The sequence below is a fragment of the Mastigoproctus giganteus genome, chromosome 8 (genome assembly GCF_048544385.1).
Source record: "Mastigoproctus giganteus isolate SK-2022 chromosome 8, ASM4854438v1, whole genome shotgun sequence".
NCBI classification, from domain to species: domain Eukaryota; kingdom Metazoa; phylum Arthropoda; class Arachnida; order Uropygi; family Thelyphonidae; genus Mastigoproctus; species Mastigoproctus giganteus.
The window spans coordinates 67,139,156-67,157,314 of record NC_143582.1 but is presented as its reverse complement, the minus strand read 5'-3'; the positions used below and the strand labels follow the sequence as shown (position 1 = coordinate 67,157,314).

Sequence of the window (18,159 nt, the reverse complement as noted above, 5' to 3'; positions counted from 1 at the left end):
CTTCGGAGATATTGTGTCTCCTTGTCGAACTCCTTTCTCGATTTTAAATTTGCTACTGTCTTTGTCTAGTGAATAAAGGATGTAGCACTTTCATATATTTTCTTCAAAATCATAAAATATGGGGTATCAATGCCTTGTCTTTCCAGTGCCCGAAACATTGCCTTATGCTGTATGGAGTCAAATGCCTTTTCATAATCCACAAATGCCAGGCATAATGGTGTTTTATATTCATTTGCTTTCTCCACAAATATACGTGGTCTCAATTCTAATCTCAATGATGTCAATTTCCACTTGCAGTCTATCAAACCCCATCTACTTTTTCTGACAGAATCTCAGTTATCGGTTGATTCAACTACTGCTCATCTCAGTTGCCCAAATTATTCGCTGTATGATTCCTTTCGCCTCAAAGGTGGTACTTGTGCATATGTCCGTTCCGATATTCCCTGCGAGAGAATTGGTAATTTGAAATCTCCTCTCTTCGACCTTCTCTGGCTTAAAATCTCTCTACCTCATTGTGTCAAATTCATCTGTTGCCTTTACCGTTCACCCAACTCCACTAATCACTTGGAGCTCTTTGACTTCCTCTCTTTGCAACTTGACTTTCTCCAGTCCAACTTTCCTAACAGTGAGGTAATTTTCCTTGGTGATTTTAATGTCCACAACTCCAGCTGGCTTCCGTTTTCTAGTCGCACCGACCCAGCTGGTCGAAATGGCTAGGCTTTTGCAATTTCTAATGACCTTGCACAGATTGTTCATTTACCTACAAGAACACCGGAAAATCCTAACCATACAGCCAACACGCTTTATCTTTTTCTCATAAACAACCCTTCTAAGTACACGGTCGAAGTGAGTAGTCCTTTAGGTACTTCAGATCACAACTTGGTGATTGTCTCTTCTCCAATCGAGCATTTATCTCATGGCTATTCCGAACCTCGTATTGTTGGCATTACAAGAATGCAAAATGGGATGACTTGCGAGATTTCTTTCTTCTTTTCCTTGGTCAGATTACTGTTTCAAAACTTCTGATGTCAACGTTTGCCAGATCGTGTCAGTGAAATTATTGTTGTAGGCATGGAATCCTTTATTCCACAATCCACTTTAAAATCTCGTCCTTTTTCTAAACCTTGGTTTTCCAATAAATGTGCTAAGGCTGTTCAAGAGAAGAATGTTGCATATCGTAATTGGCTTGTTTCCAATTCTTCAGTTTCATTTTCTGCCTACACCAAAGCTCGCAACAATTGTAAAGCAGTTATTAAACAGTCCAAACTAGATTTCGAACAGACGAAGAGAGTAGAAAACTTGCTTCTTGCCTAATGGTAGCCGAGCATTCTGGTCTCTTGCCAAAGCTACTGGCTGCAACTTTTGCCCATCTCTGCTCCCACCTCTGTCAAAAACCAGATGGTTCTGTTGTCACTTCGCCAAGGATAGAGCTGACCTGCTAGCATCCCACGTTTCTTCCAAATCATGTATTAATGATATTGGTAAAACACCTCCCACCATTCCCAACACGCTCCATTGAATACTTCCTGTAGTCTTTCGTCACAAGAATGTCAGAAGGATTTTGACGAATGTCGATGCTAAGAAAGCTCCAGGTTCTGATGGTATTTCTGCACTTGTTCTCAAAACCTGTGCTCCTGAACTTACTCCTGTTTTTTGCCGCCTTTTTTCACTTTCTTATCCCAAAGGTGTTTTTCCTTCTGCTTGGAAATTTGCTCATATCCAGCCATTTCCTAAAAAGGGTGACAAATCCCTCCCATCCATTTATGGACAAATTCAATGGAAAAGTTCGGTGAAACACAAGCAGTTGCTCTTGACATCTCAAAGGCTTTCGATCGTGTTTGGCATAAAGGTCTTCTAAACAAGTTTCCATCTTATGATCTGCCAACTGTTGTTTGTAATTGGTTATCCAGTTTTCTCTCTAAGGGTGTTGGTAGATGGCTTTCTGTCTTCTACCTTCTCCACTAATGCTGGGTCCCCCAAGGTTCAGTTCTTTCCCCCACTCTTTTCCTCTTGTATATTGATGACTTTCTTCCATTGACTGGAAATCCTATCCATAGTTCTGCCGATGATAGCACATTGCATTCCACTTTCCATTTTAAAAAACCTTGCCCTACTCAATCAGCTTAAACTTCTTCAATATCCGCTACCAATTCCTTAAATGCCGATCTTCAGGTACTTCTCCAGTGGGGCAAAGACAACTTAGTTGATTTCAATCCTTCCACAACTCAGTCTTGTCTTATATCTCGCAAAAAGGATTCTTCTGCTCCAATGCTTATCTTTGGTGACACTACGATTTCTAGGCAAAATGATATATCTCTTTTGGGTATTACCCTGACTTCTAATCTCTCTTGGCACAAGCACATTACAAATATTGCTTCCTCTGCATCTAAAAAACTTGGTCTTCTCTTTCGCTGTCGGCGTTACTTTTCTTCCAAACAGCTGTTCACTCTGTACAAATTGCAAATCCGCCCTACCATGGAATATTGTTCCCACATCTGGGGTGGTGCCCCCAAATCTCTCTCTCAGGCTTCTTGATTCCGTTGAGAAGAGGGCAGTTAGGGGTTAATTAATGATTCATCTCTAACAGAGTCTCTCCACTCGCTGTCTCATAGACGTACTGTTTCTGCTGCATGCCTCTTCTACAAATATTTCCATGGATACTGTTCTTCTGATTTGGCTTCTATAATTCACGCTCTCTCTTTCAAAACAGTCCGAACACGTGCCGCCACCACCCAAAATCCATTTACTGTCCAACTCCATACCTTCCTCATTTATTCATTCAACTGCCGTTTTCTGGCACAACCTTTCTTCATACGTATTTCCTGAAAATTAAAGTCTACAGAAGTTCAAGTCTACTGTGAACAAATATTTTCTTTCGTTTTCTCAACCTCCAACACAAACACGGTACTATAGGTTCTAATACCTCTTGTGTTTGCGGTTTTCATAAAAAAAAAAAAAATTACCCAAAGGTCATATACATTTTCCACAGTTTGTATGTTAATATGTGATTATTGCCATTCATATGCAGTACTTTGCATTTGTCAATGTTACACTTCAACTGCCATTTCTCAGTCGATCGGCGTAATTTTTAGATTTTGCTGCAGTAGCTTCTCCTGATTACTGTCATTAACTGCCCTGCCAACCTGTGTATCATCTACAAACTTAGACGTTAAGCCTGACATACCGTCATCAATATCATTAATAAATGTAGAAAATAACAACGGGCTGTCTTTAAGTTATCAAGTCGATGGTTTGGTTTGGTTTTGTTTAGTATGCAAGGTTCTTTGGTATTTTATTTATTTCGTATTTTATTCGTCTCCCCCCCCACCATAAAAAATTCTAGTATACAGTTTACTCGGAGTTGAAATGGTTTGCGCCTGTTTCGCCTATGTCTTCAGTGATGAGAACCTAATAAGGTTCTCAACAGTGAAGGTTTAATGCTAATATCGCAAATTGAGAAAAGGATGTCGTGGACCCAATATATGAGACGATGCTGAGACCGCATCAGAATACGTACTGTGTTCAGGTCTGGAGCTACACTGAAAAAAAAAAAAAAAAAAAAAAAAAAAAAGATCGAGAGCTTCTAGAAAGAGTTCAAAGAAGCGCAACGAGACTGGTGAGAGGAAGTGCTAATCGATATCTATACGGAAAAACAGCTCCGAAAGAGTGCATTGCACGCCCTTAACACAATAGATATCTTTGAGTGGAGGGAAACCTGACTGGGGTTGGGGTATAAGGCGCTGAAGGGAGATCAGTTCGCAATTCATATCTGGTAAGCTACTTTGTATCTTAATTTTATATCTGGTAATATATATATATTTTATATTAGACATAATGATGCTGTAAATTAAGCAATCTCTGTTTCCCCTCTGTTCCCCCTTTAATTAAGAAATTGTCTTGTTTGGGCAAGTTGGGGTACCCTAAAGCGCACACACAAGTTGAGGAACCGTGGTATCCTTTGAAAAGACATATGAAGTGTTCTTTGTTGACTCTCGGTGATTTTTTGAAAACAAATTGATATATTCTCTCTACAAAATATATACAGAGAGAAACATCAGAGTGCTACCTTCCAAGTTAATATCTAAACATTTAATTTATTATGACTACATTTTGGTGGCATCTGCTAACCTAATTGTTATAGCAGTTAAACTAAGTTCTTTAGAACTAAACTCTACACTGTTCAAAGATAGAAGTTAATACGTATTAACAATTTTCGATGTTTTATTATTTTTTAATGTTCTCTTTATAGCCAATTCTTTTACTTAAAAACGTTTTTTCTTAATACGCCGATCTGATTAAAGAAAAACTTTCTTTTACCTGTGATTCTTTATAATGACATTGGTAACATATACACCGGTGAGCCAAAACATTATGACCACCTACTTAATATGATGTTGGTCCTCTACGTGCAGCCAAAACAGCTCATACCCGGCGAGGCATGGACACTACAAGATTTCTAAATGTGTCTAGTGGTATCTAGTACCAACACGTAACCATCAGATCCTTTAACTCCTGTAAGGTCCGTGGTTGAGACGCCGCAGATCGGAGTTGCTGTTCCAATACAAACTGGTTGCTCGATGGGATTGATGTCTGGGAATTTGGAGACCAGGGCAATACCTGGAAGCCTTCCTCATGTTCCGCGACCCAATCTCAAACAATTCGGGCGGTGTGGCATGGTGCATTATCCTGCTGAAAGACGGTACCACCAGAGGGGAAGACTGTTGCCATGAAAGGGTGTACCTGATCAGCAATTATGTTTGGTTACCAGGTGGTAGATGACTTTCATCAACCGGTGAAATACCACCACTTTGCTTATTGGAGGCTTGAAGTGGTGAAACCCATGTTTAGTCTCTAGAGCAAAGTTTCCGGCATCCCCCTCCCCCCATACTTCTCCTTCAACCCATGCACGGTACTAAGTACTATAGGTTTTGATACCTTTCGTGTTTGGGATTTTCATAAAAAAAAAAAAAAAAAAAAAGGTAAGTGGTAGCGGAGATGGGGGAAACCCCTGGTGCCATTTGACACTAAACACACTCTACACTCTTAAAAAAAAAAAAAAAAAATGCTAAACGTCAGAGTTCCCGACATGTGAATGACTGGACCCAGGGTATCCCAAAAGAACATCGCCCAAAGCATGAAACCACCGCCGTCACTGGTTTTTTTTTCGTTCCATGGTGCGTCCAGGAGGCATCACTTCCCCAGGTAAACGACGCACACGTATCCGGCGGTCCACATGGTGCAACAGGAAACGTGATTCATCGGACCGGACCGGACGACTTTCGGCTACGTAGCCCCATTTTCAGCAGGGTTCGATGTACTGTGTGTTGTGACACATTACTCCTGTCACTAGCATTCCAATTACCGGCGAGTTGCGCCACAGTCGCCCTTTTGTTGCCACGTACCATCCGGGAGAGCCTTCGGCCACCTCGAGAATCGATGAGCCGTGGTCGTTCAACACCTCGCCGGTGGTTCGTGGGTTCCCCCTCCTCGGACCACTTTCGGTAGGTATTAACCACTGCTGACAGTGAGCATCCCAACCGCCGTGCCGTCTCGGATATGCTCCTACCCAGTCGTCTGGCCATAACAATTTGGCCTTTGTCAAACTCGTTTAAGTTCGCTACGTTTCCCATCTGAAGAACAAGAGTAACACTGATTATCGGAACTCAGTATCCGGTATTTTTTTACACCGTGTCCCGACCCGCGCACACGCCGTAGTTCACCTTCAGTTGCTTTGATCTGCATAACGAGTCGCTGGTCATAATGTTTTGCCTCATTGGCGTATACTACTTGAGAGAAGATTCGCTAAATAAACAATTTACTTATTTAACTTAGCTTTTATGAGAATGAATTGCAGTAAATCTAGAATAGCTTTATCTTTTATACTCTTAACTGATATGGAATAACTATCATACAATTAATACATCTCTTTCCCGTTTTAAACTTTTTCTGATACCAATTTAAATGAATTTTATAAAGATAATATTAGCTAAATGTGCAAAACATGTAATCACACGCACTCTCATGTGTAATAAAATTGTGTAAAAAATTATCTCATGTGTAAAGTAAAATTAAAAAGGAACGTCTCAGTTACTTACGTGTTCTATGATTAAGAGTACATTTTATTTTATTATTCCTAATTGATGATCTTTGCAGGAGGATGCCAACGTTATAATAACAGGATGGGCAAATGGGGCCTTTACAATAAATTATATGCAAGCAGCTGTAAATACAGAAGTTGTTGGAAGGCAGATGGCGGAACTAATTAAATTACTGAATGAGAAACGAGGTGTAAATACAAGTCTTGTTCACATCATTGGATTTAGTCTTGGAGCCCACATAGCAGGATTTGCAGGAAAGAGACTAAGGGATTCGTATGCATTAAAATTAGGACGCATTAGTGGTAAGTGTGTGTGTGTGCATATATAGTACACAAAAACACATACAAAATGAACAAACAGCTGTTCAACATCTGATAAATATAAATGACATCCAAACACGGAAAAAAATACAAGAAACCAGAAGAATGACAGATTACCGTTTCACCCAATTTACAGGTGACTCTGCATTTTACAAAAAATTCTCTCATGTTTTACTGCTGATAAGAAGTCTGAACTACATTTTAATGAAAATTTCGAAAATGACTTTAAATTTGCTCTATCACGTCAGAATTTTTTACAAACAAAAAAAAAAAAAAATTAAATACTGCTAAAGGTGCTTCTGTTTTATTTTGTATTTTTACAAATAGATTACGTTTATATAACAATACCGATAAAATACATAAAAACAGAAATATCAGAGGCTACGCCTCCTCCTATCAAGAGCAGATGGCCGCAATCTGGATTTATTATACACTAGACTAGGTTAAACTCGCGCCTTTTGACTTTCTCAGTTAGATAGCTTCGTTGCCGTTCGTTTTAGAATCCAGCAGTAGTCGTCCATCATATTTATATTTCACCCGCCTTGGTACTTTTTTTTTCCCATTTATTTTATATCCTGATGGAATATTTCCCCCTGCTCTTCACTTTTCACTATATAAATTTTCTGGGAAAGAGTGAAGACGAGAGTGAAAGTGTACTTGTACTGCAGCCTAGTTTTCTGAATTTGTCCAGCACGTCAATCATGATCGTGTCATAATCTGGGCATTTATTGTTTCCCAAAAAATTGCGTACTACATTTTTAGTACGCAAATAGATTACGTTTACATATTCTATTTGCGTACTACATTTTTAGTAAATAGAATATGTAAGCGATGGTAATCGCTTACATATTCTATGGTTCATAGATTTTTCAAATACAGAATTTAGCAGAAGCTTGCGGATTTGAGGTCCAACAAAAATTCTTGCTTTAATTTTATCATATGTAAGCGATGAGAACTTAGTGAAAACATACTCGAAACAATTTCCTTCTTTATTTAGGGTTTGGACGAATTGTTTCATTAAACCTTACTTATATGCAGAGGAGATAACATTTGTTTCGATCTACTAATGGCTCGTCTTTGGATGTTCTTTGAAATTGGTGCCTTTGGTCGCCACACTCCTTTCTCCATGCTCACTTATTGTTCGATTGTATCACTCGCTCGACAATCCCAGAAATCAAAACATTTTTGTGTAACCAAGTCGCTGGTCGAGTAACAGACCAATAACTTAAAATTCCCATACAGTAGCCAACGATGATCCTTGTATTGAATTTTTTTCAAAAAGAAGTTCAACATTTTCGTAGTTTTCTTTTAAGTGTACTGAATGGGCTACAGGAATGGATGCATACTTGTTTCCATTATGAAGGAGAACATTCTGAGACTTTGCTTCGATGAGTCAATAAATAGCCTAACTCTGTTGGTTTATAGAAAATGTATCAGTGAACATTATTCAGAAAAATGGCGAACCAATTCCTTTTCGCGATATATATATCATGAACAGACTATTCCTAGATCCAGCAGATTCGTGGATTTCAGTCTAAGCCCTAAAAGCTCTGCAGATCCTTTGGGTAGTGGCTTTTTTTTGGCTGGTGCAGCCTAAGGCTTATGCTGCACCAGCCAAAAAAAAGCAAAATAATAATAATAAAATAAAAGGAAATAAGCAACCTATGCATTTCCTTCTTCCCATAGGTAACTATCCAGCTGACCTCTGAATTTCCCCAAACTGTCAACCTCAACCACACATGTAGGTAACTTATTCCAGTAATTTATAACTCTCTGGTTAAAATAAAACTTCCTGCAATCCAGTCTAAACATCTCTCCCCCGTAACTTAAATTTATGGCCCCTATTTGAAGTAATGTTGTTGGGATACACAATGCCCTGCTTGTTCTTCGTGTTTTAACCTACAATTACGGAACAAAGGTAGCAGTCATTAATATGATCCAGAGATTCCTTTAACACTTACAGGAATGGCAAATTCATGTGTTGTGTAACGACTGACGTAGTGTAACAAATTACACTACGTCAGTCGTTACACAATACAATGATCAGTCGTTACAAATTAAAAAAACGATCCTACAGTCCTTAAATGCAATAAATTTAATTATCACTAATGGTTTCGGAAACAGATAACCTGAGAGGATATAGGTTCAAATTGAGGAAAGACAATTGTAGAATAGATGTGCGGAAGTTTGCCTTTAGCCAGCGGGTAGTTTATTGCTGGAACAGACTTCCATCTGTTCCAGCAATGTTGTGGAAGGTGATAGCTTAAATAAATTTAAGGCTGAACTAGACAAACATTTGGAGTGACCGGATGGGTGAAATGGGAAGTTTTTGTTTGTTTTTTTTTTTTAAATGGCAAATCGTATTTGAAATATGCTTTGAAATTTTAAATGGCAAAGCGTATTTGAATTTGTAATTATAATTACCAGCGAATACGCGAAAACTTTGCTATTAGATATTTATCATTAGATGTTACCCTCGCTAATGACATTCATTAGATATGAGTGAGGAAACAGTACAAGTTAGATTCCCCTTGCCAAACAAAGCTGAAAGGATATTTCCGGTCTGACCAGGAGGAACATTTATGGGCTCTCAAATGGGGAGAGAGGGCTGCCTGCTTTTTTTTTTTTTTTTTTCTTTTTCCCTGGAAATTCGTGGTTTTATCTGACACTCAGGAGAGAAAAAAATGTGTGCAGTTTCAGGAGATTCCTGCAATCCCACTTCCACAATACCAGATGGAATTTCGTTCAAATAACCAAGTACCCTCTGTCCGAAGGCAATTTTCTGCACAATCTATCCTGAAATCGTCATTCTCAATTTAAATTCATTTCCACCTATTTGTGTTTCCGAAAAAGAGTGAAGATGACATCAGTATTTAGGTTGCTCAATCTATTTGAAGTCCTTAACGCTTCTTGGTAAGAAAGACTTCATTATTTTGTGCTACCCATATGAAATACCTCCCATTTTTCAATGTTAAACTTCAGTTGCCAATTCTCAAGTCCACCTGCCTCAATTTCTCATATATCAATAGCATACTGACAATAATCACCCTGCCAACCTTCGCATCATGCAAACTTAGACATTAAGCCTTATATGCCAAAAAATATATTTTGAACTGTATTACTGTAACTTTCATTCTGTGATGAAAAACCCAGTAAGTGAACTTACTCGTAAAAAGGAACATAATTTTCCTTTTTCATTTAAGTAGCAAAGGATTTTAAAAGCTACAATTTTTAACCTACTTGCAGAACCCGCAATGTCCTCTGAATGATTCTTTTATATTCTTTACAGCCCTTGACCCCGCTGCACTGTTTTTTGAGAATAGAGGTGAGGAAGTTCACCTTACCTCCAAAGACGCAGATTTCGTGGATGTCATGCATACTAGTGGGGGAAGCAGCGTATTGTTTGGAGACCTTGGAATGAAGGAAGCATTAGGTCATGTTGATTTTTATCCTAATGGTGGAATTTCTCAGCCGGGCTGCAGTAAGTAACTTTTTGACTAATTAAAAAACCAAAATTTTTGTTTATTATTGTGTAAAATTTTCTTCTCCCATATGAGGTTTAGTAAAATATTTCCATGTATAACACTATGCACATATCTTAAAAATAGCATTCACGTATGAGAACCTCTCACTTGAAAACACATGCAATAATTCTTATTTCTTAATCAATTTTTACTGCTAAAGTTGTTATAGAATTAACTTTCAGTATAAAGACTGGGTTTTACTTCTTTTTTTTTTTTTTTCGAAAAATAATGTAAGTAGGTGGGAGTTTGAACCCTGGCATTTTCTTACACCGCACAGAAGAAAATCGATTACAACCACTGTGTAAGACGCGAAGGCATGCAGAAGAGAACTTGCAAGTTGTTTTTCCACAGTTCATTAAAAAAGAAAGCGCTAACGGAAAGCAGCCTTATTAAATGCATTTAAAACTGGCTTTATTAGTCATATCGGTGCAAGACAGATCGGGCTTTTGAGCATCAACAAAAAATAAATAAATAAATAAAAAAATAGCAACGAAATAAAATATATTAAATTAACTACATATGTGACTCCTTCACATAGGTGAAGGAGGATTCGCTGATTTCCCCAAACTGTCAATCTGAACCATGTCAACCATGGAGGCAACGCACAGTCGATGATCACTGGATTTTGACCAGCACATCCGTAAAGGACTATGCCGCATAGCTCTCAGTATAAAAAGCCGAACAGCTTACTACGCTAAACCAGTGATAATTTGCATCTGGTCGTGCAAGTAAAATGATGAACAGTTATGGGACATAATAAAGACATCAGGAGTTTCAAAAGGACATGATCGTGGGAGCTCGTGCATCGCGCTTTCAAATCGGAAATAGCATGTTTTTTGAATTGCTCACGGCCCACTGTGGTTAAGGTGTACAAAAATGGTGTCGAACGGGTGAAACCACCTCCCGTCGACAGAACTCTAAAGGATTATGCAAGATAGATGTTTGTGGTAAGAGAAGAGTGCGGCGCGTTGTATTGGCTCAACGGCAGATAGCTGTGAGACAGTTCACATCGTACAATATCGGGAATGCAAGAACACTATCGCAAATGACGATGCGCCGTACACTCAGACGTATGCGGTTCCACAGCGTCATCTGTTATGGAACTCCATACGTCTGAGTGTGCAGTGTGAGCGATCATCGTCGACGGCGAATGCTGTTGTCAACAACACTCTGACTGAACATTGGAGGACTGGAAACAAGAGTGCTGGTCGGATGAGTCCAAATACCTGGTGCAACACACCGACAGATGCCTTCGTGCGTGGCGCAAGCAACACTAGAGTCTATGGACCCATCGTGCATGATGCCCACTGGTGTCCAGGCAGGTGGCGGTGGTTGCTTAATATGGGACACGTTTTGCTCGCAAGAACTAGGATCCCTGGTGGGTAAGGACCAATGTTTCACTCGTGAAGTCTAACGGCAGATGTTAGGAGAGCATGTGCACCCTGCCATGTTCCACTTTTTTCCCGGACAGAAACGGGATCTTCCTAGACGATAATGCGCCGTGTCATCGGGCCCACACTGGGCACGAGTAGTTCAAGGAACACAGTGAAGATATCACCTATCTTGATTGGCCTCCAAATTCGCCTGACCTTAATCCAATTTAACACCTGTAAGATGTTTTGGAAAAGGAAGTGAGGCGTCACGCAACCGTCAGCTATTCCAACGCTGTGGAAAACCTTGCAGGCAGCATCGCTGCAGGTCTCTATGAACGCTTTCAAACATCTAGTGGAGTCAATGTCTAGGTGAATAGTGGCTCAACATGGTATTTGGTAGGTGGTCATAATGCAGTGATCATTCAGTGTATTCTAGTAATGAACAAATCGCCTAGCTATATTGGCTTTTGTTACCCCTCTTTGGACGAATTCGATGAAATATTTAATGAACTCAAGAAGTTCCTCTTGAAATTTCTAAAGCTTTTGATCGTGTTTGGCATAAAAGTCTTCTAAAGAAGCTTCTATCTTATGGCCTGTGACCGTTTTTAACGCACTTCCTTCTTCAATTCTGGAGGTAGTTTCGCTAATAATCATATGATATGAATTACTTTCAGCTGTAATTAAAACTGACTTCTTTATATATTCAACATTATGTTCTGGTTTAATTTTTTAAACGCTATAATTTTATACACAGGTTTTGTGACGTGCAAACATATGCGAGCTCCATATTACTACACAGAAACTATTGAAAACAAGTGTGAATTCCGAGCTTACAGTTGCCCCAATGGTTTCGATGATTTTCATAAAGGCTTATGCAACTGCGACAATCAATGTGGAAGGATGGGCTATTACAGCGACCGTGCAAAGGGTAGAGGGAAACTGTATTTAGTTACTCGGAGTGAGGTTCCTTATTGTGGTAAGTACACAATTCTTCATTTCTAAAGAAAGCGCAAGAAAAAAAAAAAGATTTTTTTTTGTTTTTTCACTTAAAACCTAGAACTGCTTTACTTTTTATCAGTATTTGAGGAAATAACATTAAAACATATAGAGATCTAATTAACTTTATCTATCTAGTCTGACAGCAGTGACTATGCAGTAAATCCGAAAATTGTGTATGTACATACGATGATAGACAAACTACGCTCGATGATTTTTCTGATGATGTTAACACATCATGAAATTATCGGAACAAAGTGACTAAATATTGCCAAGTAAATCAGAAAACCATACGGACCTTTCACAAATTACGCAACTTGATTTTTTTAACCTTTTCAATTCTCTCTTATCAATTTAAGCAATATTATTTATTAATTTTTATTAAAAATAATTGTTGCATAATAAAATGTATACGATTATTCCGACCGATAATGCAATATAACATTTTATCTGCCTTCTTTTGCATTATGAAATTTGTGAACGGTCCATTTAGAGATCAATTTTATTACTGAACAATACAGCAAAACGCTGAAATATCAGTAATAAAAACAATAGCATTCAAGGTAAATCAGATTAAATTAACATAAAGCAGTCATAAATAACTGATAAGTTAGCCAGTTTACACGCATAAAAATGGGATTTCAATGTCTGATTTCAAGTTTTGATTTAAATTCAAACTTTCTGCTGCCTCCTCCCTATGGCGGATTTAGGCTAGGGGTACCGGGGAACGTTCCCCTCCTGTTGTTTCTCGGAGAGTTTTTTTTTTTTTTTTTTCATGAAAACCCCAAAAACGAGAAGTACTAGAATCTATAGTATAGTGCTTGGGTTGAAGGTTGAGAAGACGAGGGAGATATTTGTTGACATTAGACTTGAACTTCTGTAGACTGTAATTTTCAGGAAATACGTATGAAGGAAGGTTGTTCCAGAAAACGGCAGTTGAATGAATAAACGAGGAAGATGAAAAGTTGGTTCTGTGAGTTCGAATTTGGTCAGTAAATGGATGTTGGCTGGTAGCGGCACATGTTCGGACTGTTTTGAAAGAGAGAGCAGGAATTATAGAAGCCAATTCAGAAGAGCAGTGCCCACGGAAATATCTGTAGAAAAGGAATGCAGCAGAAACAGTACGTCTATGAGACAGCGAGTGGAGAGACTCTGTTAGAGATGAGTCATTAATTAACCTAACTGCTCTCTTCTGAATGGAATCTAAAAGCCTGAGAGAGGTTTTGGAGACACCGCCCCAGATGTGAGAACAATATTCCATGGTAGGGCGGATTTGCGATTTGTACAGAGTGAACAGCTGTTTGGAAGAAAAGTAACGCCGAGAGCGAAAGAGAAAACCAAGTTTTTTATATGCAGAGGAAGCAACATTTGTAATGTGCTTGTGCCAAGAGAATAGTCAGGGTAATCCCCAAAAGAGATATATCAACTTGCATAGAAATCATAGCATCACCAAAGATAAGCATAGGAGCTGAAGAATCCTTTTTTTTTTTTTTTTTTTGCGAGATATAAGACAAGACTGAGTTTTAGAAGGATTGAAATCCACTAAGTTGTCTTTGCCCCACTGGGGAATTACCTGGAGAAAGGTATTTAAGGAATTGGTAACAGATATTCGAGAAGTTGAAGCTGATTGAGCAGGGCAAGATTTCTCAAAATGGAAATTGGAATGCAGTGTGCTATCATCGGCAAAACTATGGATAGGATTTCCAGTCAATGGAAGAAGGTCATTAATATACAAGAAGAAAAGAGTGAGGGAAAGAACTGAAACTTGGAGGAAAACCAGCATTAGTGGAGTAGTTACAAGACAGAAAGCCACCTACCATTAGGTGGCTAATGGTAGGTGGCCGTAGGTGGCTAATGGTTAAGGCCGCCGTAGCCTAGTGGTCAGGGGCGCGGGTGCATAAGTACACGTGCCTTGAGTGACCGGGGTTCAAGCCCCTGACTGCTGAATACGGTGCTGTTTCTTGTATTCTGTCTATCTTGTGAACTCCTCTGACCGTTTGGTCGTCCCGGAGTATAAACAGAAAATTTATTTATTTTATTACCCTCAGTGAGCGATCAAAGAGAAAACTGGATAACCAATTACAAAAAACAGTTGGCAAACCATAAGATGGAAGCTTGTTTAGAAGACCTTTATGCCAAACACGATCGAAAGCCTTTGAGATGTCAAGAGAAACTGCTTGTATTTCACCGAACTTTTCCAATTCACCGAACTTGTGTACAGTATTTAATTTTTGTATAGTTGTTAAGATACTTTTTTTTTAACAATTTTTGAACAGAGTCTTTGGCTCCAACTTTGTTTGGTTCTTAGCGTCCCTCTCTTCTGCTGCTGTTGCTGGCTGGTAGCCCCTGGTCTACCTTCCCGTGGTGGTGGTGGCGCGTTTCCGACCTGCTGATTCCGGGTAGCCAAACAGACAGTTCATTTCTGGCCATTTCTATAGGGTCCTGAAACTTAAAAGTGAAACGAGACGGAGATGAACTAACGTTCCAGGTGCCGCCCTACACACATACATAAACTTCACTGCTGACCAGATACACCCTTTCATGGCAACGGTCTTTTTCCCCTGTGGCGGTGCCGTCTTTCAGCAAGATAATGCGCCATGCCACACTGCCCGGATTGTTCGAGACTGGTTCGCGGAACATGAGGAAGACTTCGAGGTAATGCCCTGGCCTCCAAATTCCCCAGGCATCAATCCGAATCCCATCGAGCATCTGTGGTTTGTGTTGGAACAGCAACTCCGATCTACGGTGGCTCAACCACGGACCTTACAAGAGTTAAAGGATCTGCTGGTTACGTGTTGTACCAGATACCACAAGACGCATTTAGAAATCTTGTAGTGTCCATGCCTCGCCGGGTAGGAGCTGTTTTGGCTGCACGTGGAGGATCAACATCATATTAGGTAGGTGGTCATAATTTTTTGACTCATCGGTGTATATGGCAACAATAACGTTCCGAAGGGAAGTGAATTATTAGCTATCGTAGTGGCCAGGTAGAATATACAGGGATTTCTCCGACCACATAATTTTATTCTAGCCATCTGTCACGGATTCATGCTTCTGATGGCCCCATAAGCACTTGTTTTCCAATTTGAAACCGAAATTCGACAAACGGTGGGGGTTATATGTAGAATAATGGAAACCAAACTTTGAATCTCAACGTTCTGCGATCATTTTATTCCACACCCTCATCAGTCCTAAACATGCCTGGGATGGAGATGACTAGACTGTTGACAAAGGGATTTGGTGTGAAACGATGAGGGCTGCTTCACGAGATATCATTCTGACAACATAATTAGGTCTTGTACGGTCTTATGATGGGTTTAGGAATGAATACCTAGTGCATGAGTGGCCAAGCTTAGTAACCTTGAGAATCGCACAAGACAGTTTAATAAGTGCAGCATGTGTCTTTTATTAAATAAAATCCATGTGCACGATAAAAACTTACTTTTTAGATTGAGCCATTTCAAAATCATGATTAATATCTTTGTTTTAACTACATTTAACATGATCGTTAATGAATAAAGTAGCATATTAAGAAAATACTATCGTATAACCCATCGTAAAACGACGGAAAAATACTGTTAAATAATAATAATAAAAATAAACAAGTCGCAGGCGGAAGTAGAACGTTGGGGTAATGCGTCACGTAGTGTCATCTTGGCACTATGGAAGCAGTTTCAGGAGCCAGGAACCATTACAACGAAGACTAGTCAAGGTCACCTGTGGGCTACGTTAATCACAACAGACCGCTTTCTGGCTCTAATAGCAAGACAGAACCCTTCGATGTCCTGTCATCAACTGTCTCTCAGGTTTCTGCGTCCACAATTGAAAACATTTCCAACCGGACTGTGTTGAGAAGGCTCATTTGAAGTGGATTTCTACGCAGGGAAGCTAATGGAAGGTTTGTATCCCATTAACCCCAAACCACTGCAGAGCCCTTGAAACTGGTACCATGAACTATAGCCCTGACAAAAGGGGTACAGTTCTGTTCTCTGATGAGTCAGTTTTAGCCTAAAAACAGATTCTATAAGTTATTTCATCTGGAGACAACGAGGAATGAGCTACCATCCCTACAAGATCAGGGAAAGGGACACTTATGGTAGAGACTGTGTTCTCGCATGGGGCGAAATAATGATCAACGGCTGCACTTCCCCTCCATGTTTTCGATAGGGTTACCGTAACTGCGCAGAGGTACCGAAAACAGATCCTCGAATCATATGTGACTTTTTAAGGATACGGTTGACTCAGAGTTTCGCTTCATGCACGACAATGCTCAAAAGCGAGAGCTCAAGTGGTGGAGGAATATCTTGAAACTGAAGATATCAAACGACTGCCGTGGCCAGCACGATCACAGTTAATCAGATCGAACATGTATGTGACGCCCTTGTGCGTCGCACTGCGCGCTGACAGTCGATACTTAGTCACTTGGTGAACTAAGTTCTGTGCTGGTGGAAGAATGGGATTTCTTGCCATGATCTTATAGACATACTTATATCGAGCATGGTCCATCGCTGTCAGACCTGTTTAGCCGTTATAGGGGATTATGCCGTATTATTGATGTCCTGTGACCATATTTTGAAGCAACTTGTATATATTGCCTTCAGTAATGTGACATTTTTGGTAATTCTATACAACCCCTATGGCGCCTCCGTAGCCAGGTGGGCAGGAGCAGCAGTGCGTAGCACACGCTTCTTGATTAGACCGGGGTTCGAGCCCGTGACCACCAAATACGGAGGATGCGGAAAGATCAGGGAATGACCACCGCATATCCCCGGAGCAATATGGCCTTAGTTGCTAATGCTCCTAAAAACCAAATAACTAACAAACAAACAACCCCTATAAATGTCCCTTATATCTGCTCGAAGTTTCTCGCTGTCTTCTTATTTCATCGTTATTCTTTGGTACACCACCACACCAAATTTTGTCCAGCTTCATCACAAGCTGCACGAGTTACATCACGCTTTCTACGTGTTTTGTTAATTTTGTCGACCAGTGTATATTACCGGTATATCTTTAAAACACAGATGGTCTTGCAAGCATCAGAGGCCATATGGTTATACGACTGCCACCTTATCCCTGTGAACTAAACCCGGTAGAAATGATTTGGGTACAAAAAGAGGAAATTAGAACAAGGAGCGCTGCATATAAATCAAAGGATGTAAAAGAACCGATAAGAAAACCCACAGAAAATATAAACCCTGAACAAGAAAAAGGTGTATTGATTATGTGATAAAATCAGGATATCGAGAAAAAGACCTTGTAGCTGAAAACCGAATCGAACCTTTTGTGATCTGGCAAAAAGTGAAAGAATGATTTTGATGATATCAAAACAATCCGAAAAACTGAATCACAGCGTTAACGAAGCAAAGGTTTACATTTTTTTATTTAATTTTTATTTATGATAACGTTATTTATTGTTTCTGTGGCACCTAAACTTTTTTGATGTAACAATTTATCAGATTGATTCATTTGGGTAGTATAGTGGGTTGTCGCAGAAACTGCTTGCATGTGTAAAGATAATCACAAATAAGTCTTCTCACTAAATTAAAATACATGGCAAGCAACAAAAACAATTAAGAAAATAATTTTAATTACTTATTTCAGTATAGTAATATACGTGGGCATAAACAAGTTATAATGCGTCGTGTCATCGCGCCCGCATTGGGTAGGAGTGGTTCGATGAATACAGTGTAGATATCATCCATATAAGGATGATTTAATTAAAATTTAAAGATGAATTAATTATATAAGATTATCCTCGATTTACAGTTACAACTTAACCCACTGGAAAGTAGATAAATCTGTCATGATTAAACAGATCGATCAGTATGACGGCAGTTACAGGCCACGT

General features: G+C 39.4%; 1 protein-coding gene across 1 annotated transcript in view; it reads left to right on the top strand.

Annotated features, from left to right (window-relative positions):
* The window catches only part of LOC150081592 (inactive pancreatic lipase-related protein 1-like), a 41,658-nt gene that overhangs the window by 6,826 nt on the left and 16,673 nt on the right, over nt 1-18,159 (top strand). Inside the window, exons 3-5 of the mRNA XM_090380253.1 lie at nt 6,154-6,400; nt 9,708-9,899; nt 12,070-12,291. Of these exons, the coding sequence (XP_090236379.1) occupies nt 6,154-6,400; nt 9,708-9,899; nt 12,070-12,291 (661 nt within the window). The remainder of the gene's footprint in view (nt 1-6,153; nt 6,401-9,707; nt 9,900-12,069; nt 12,292-18,159) is intronic.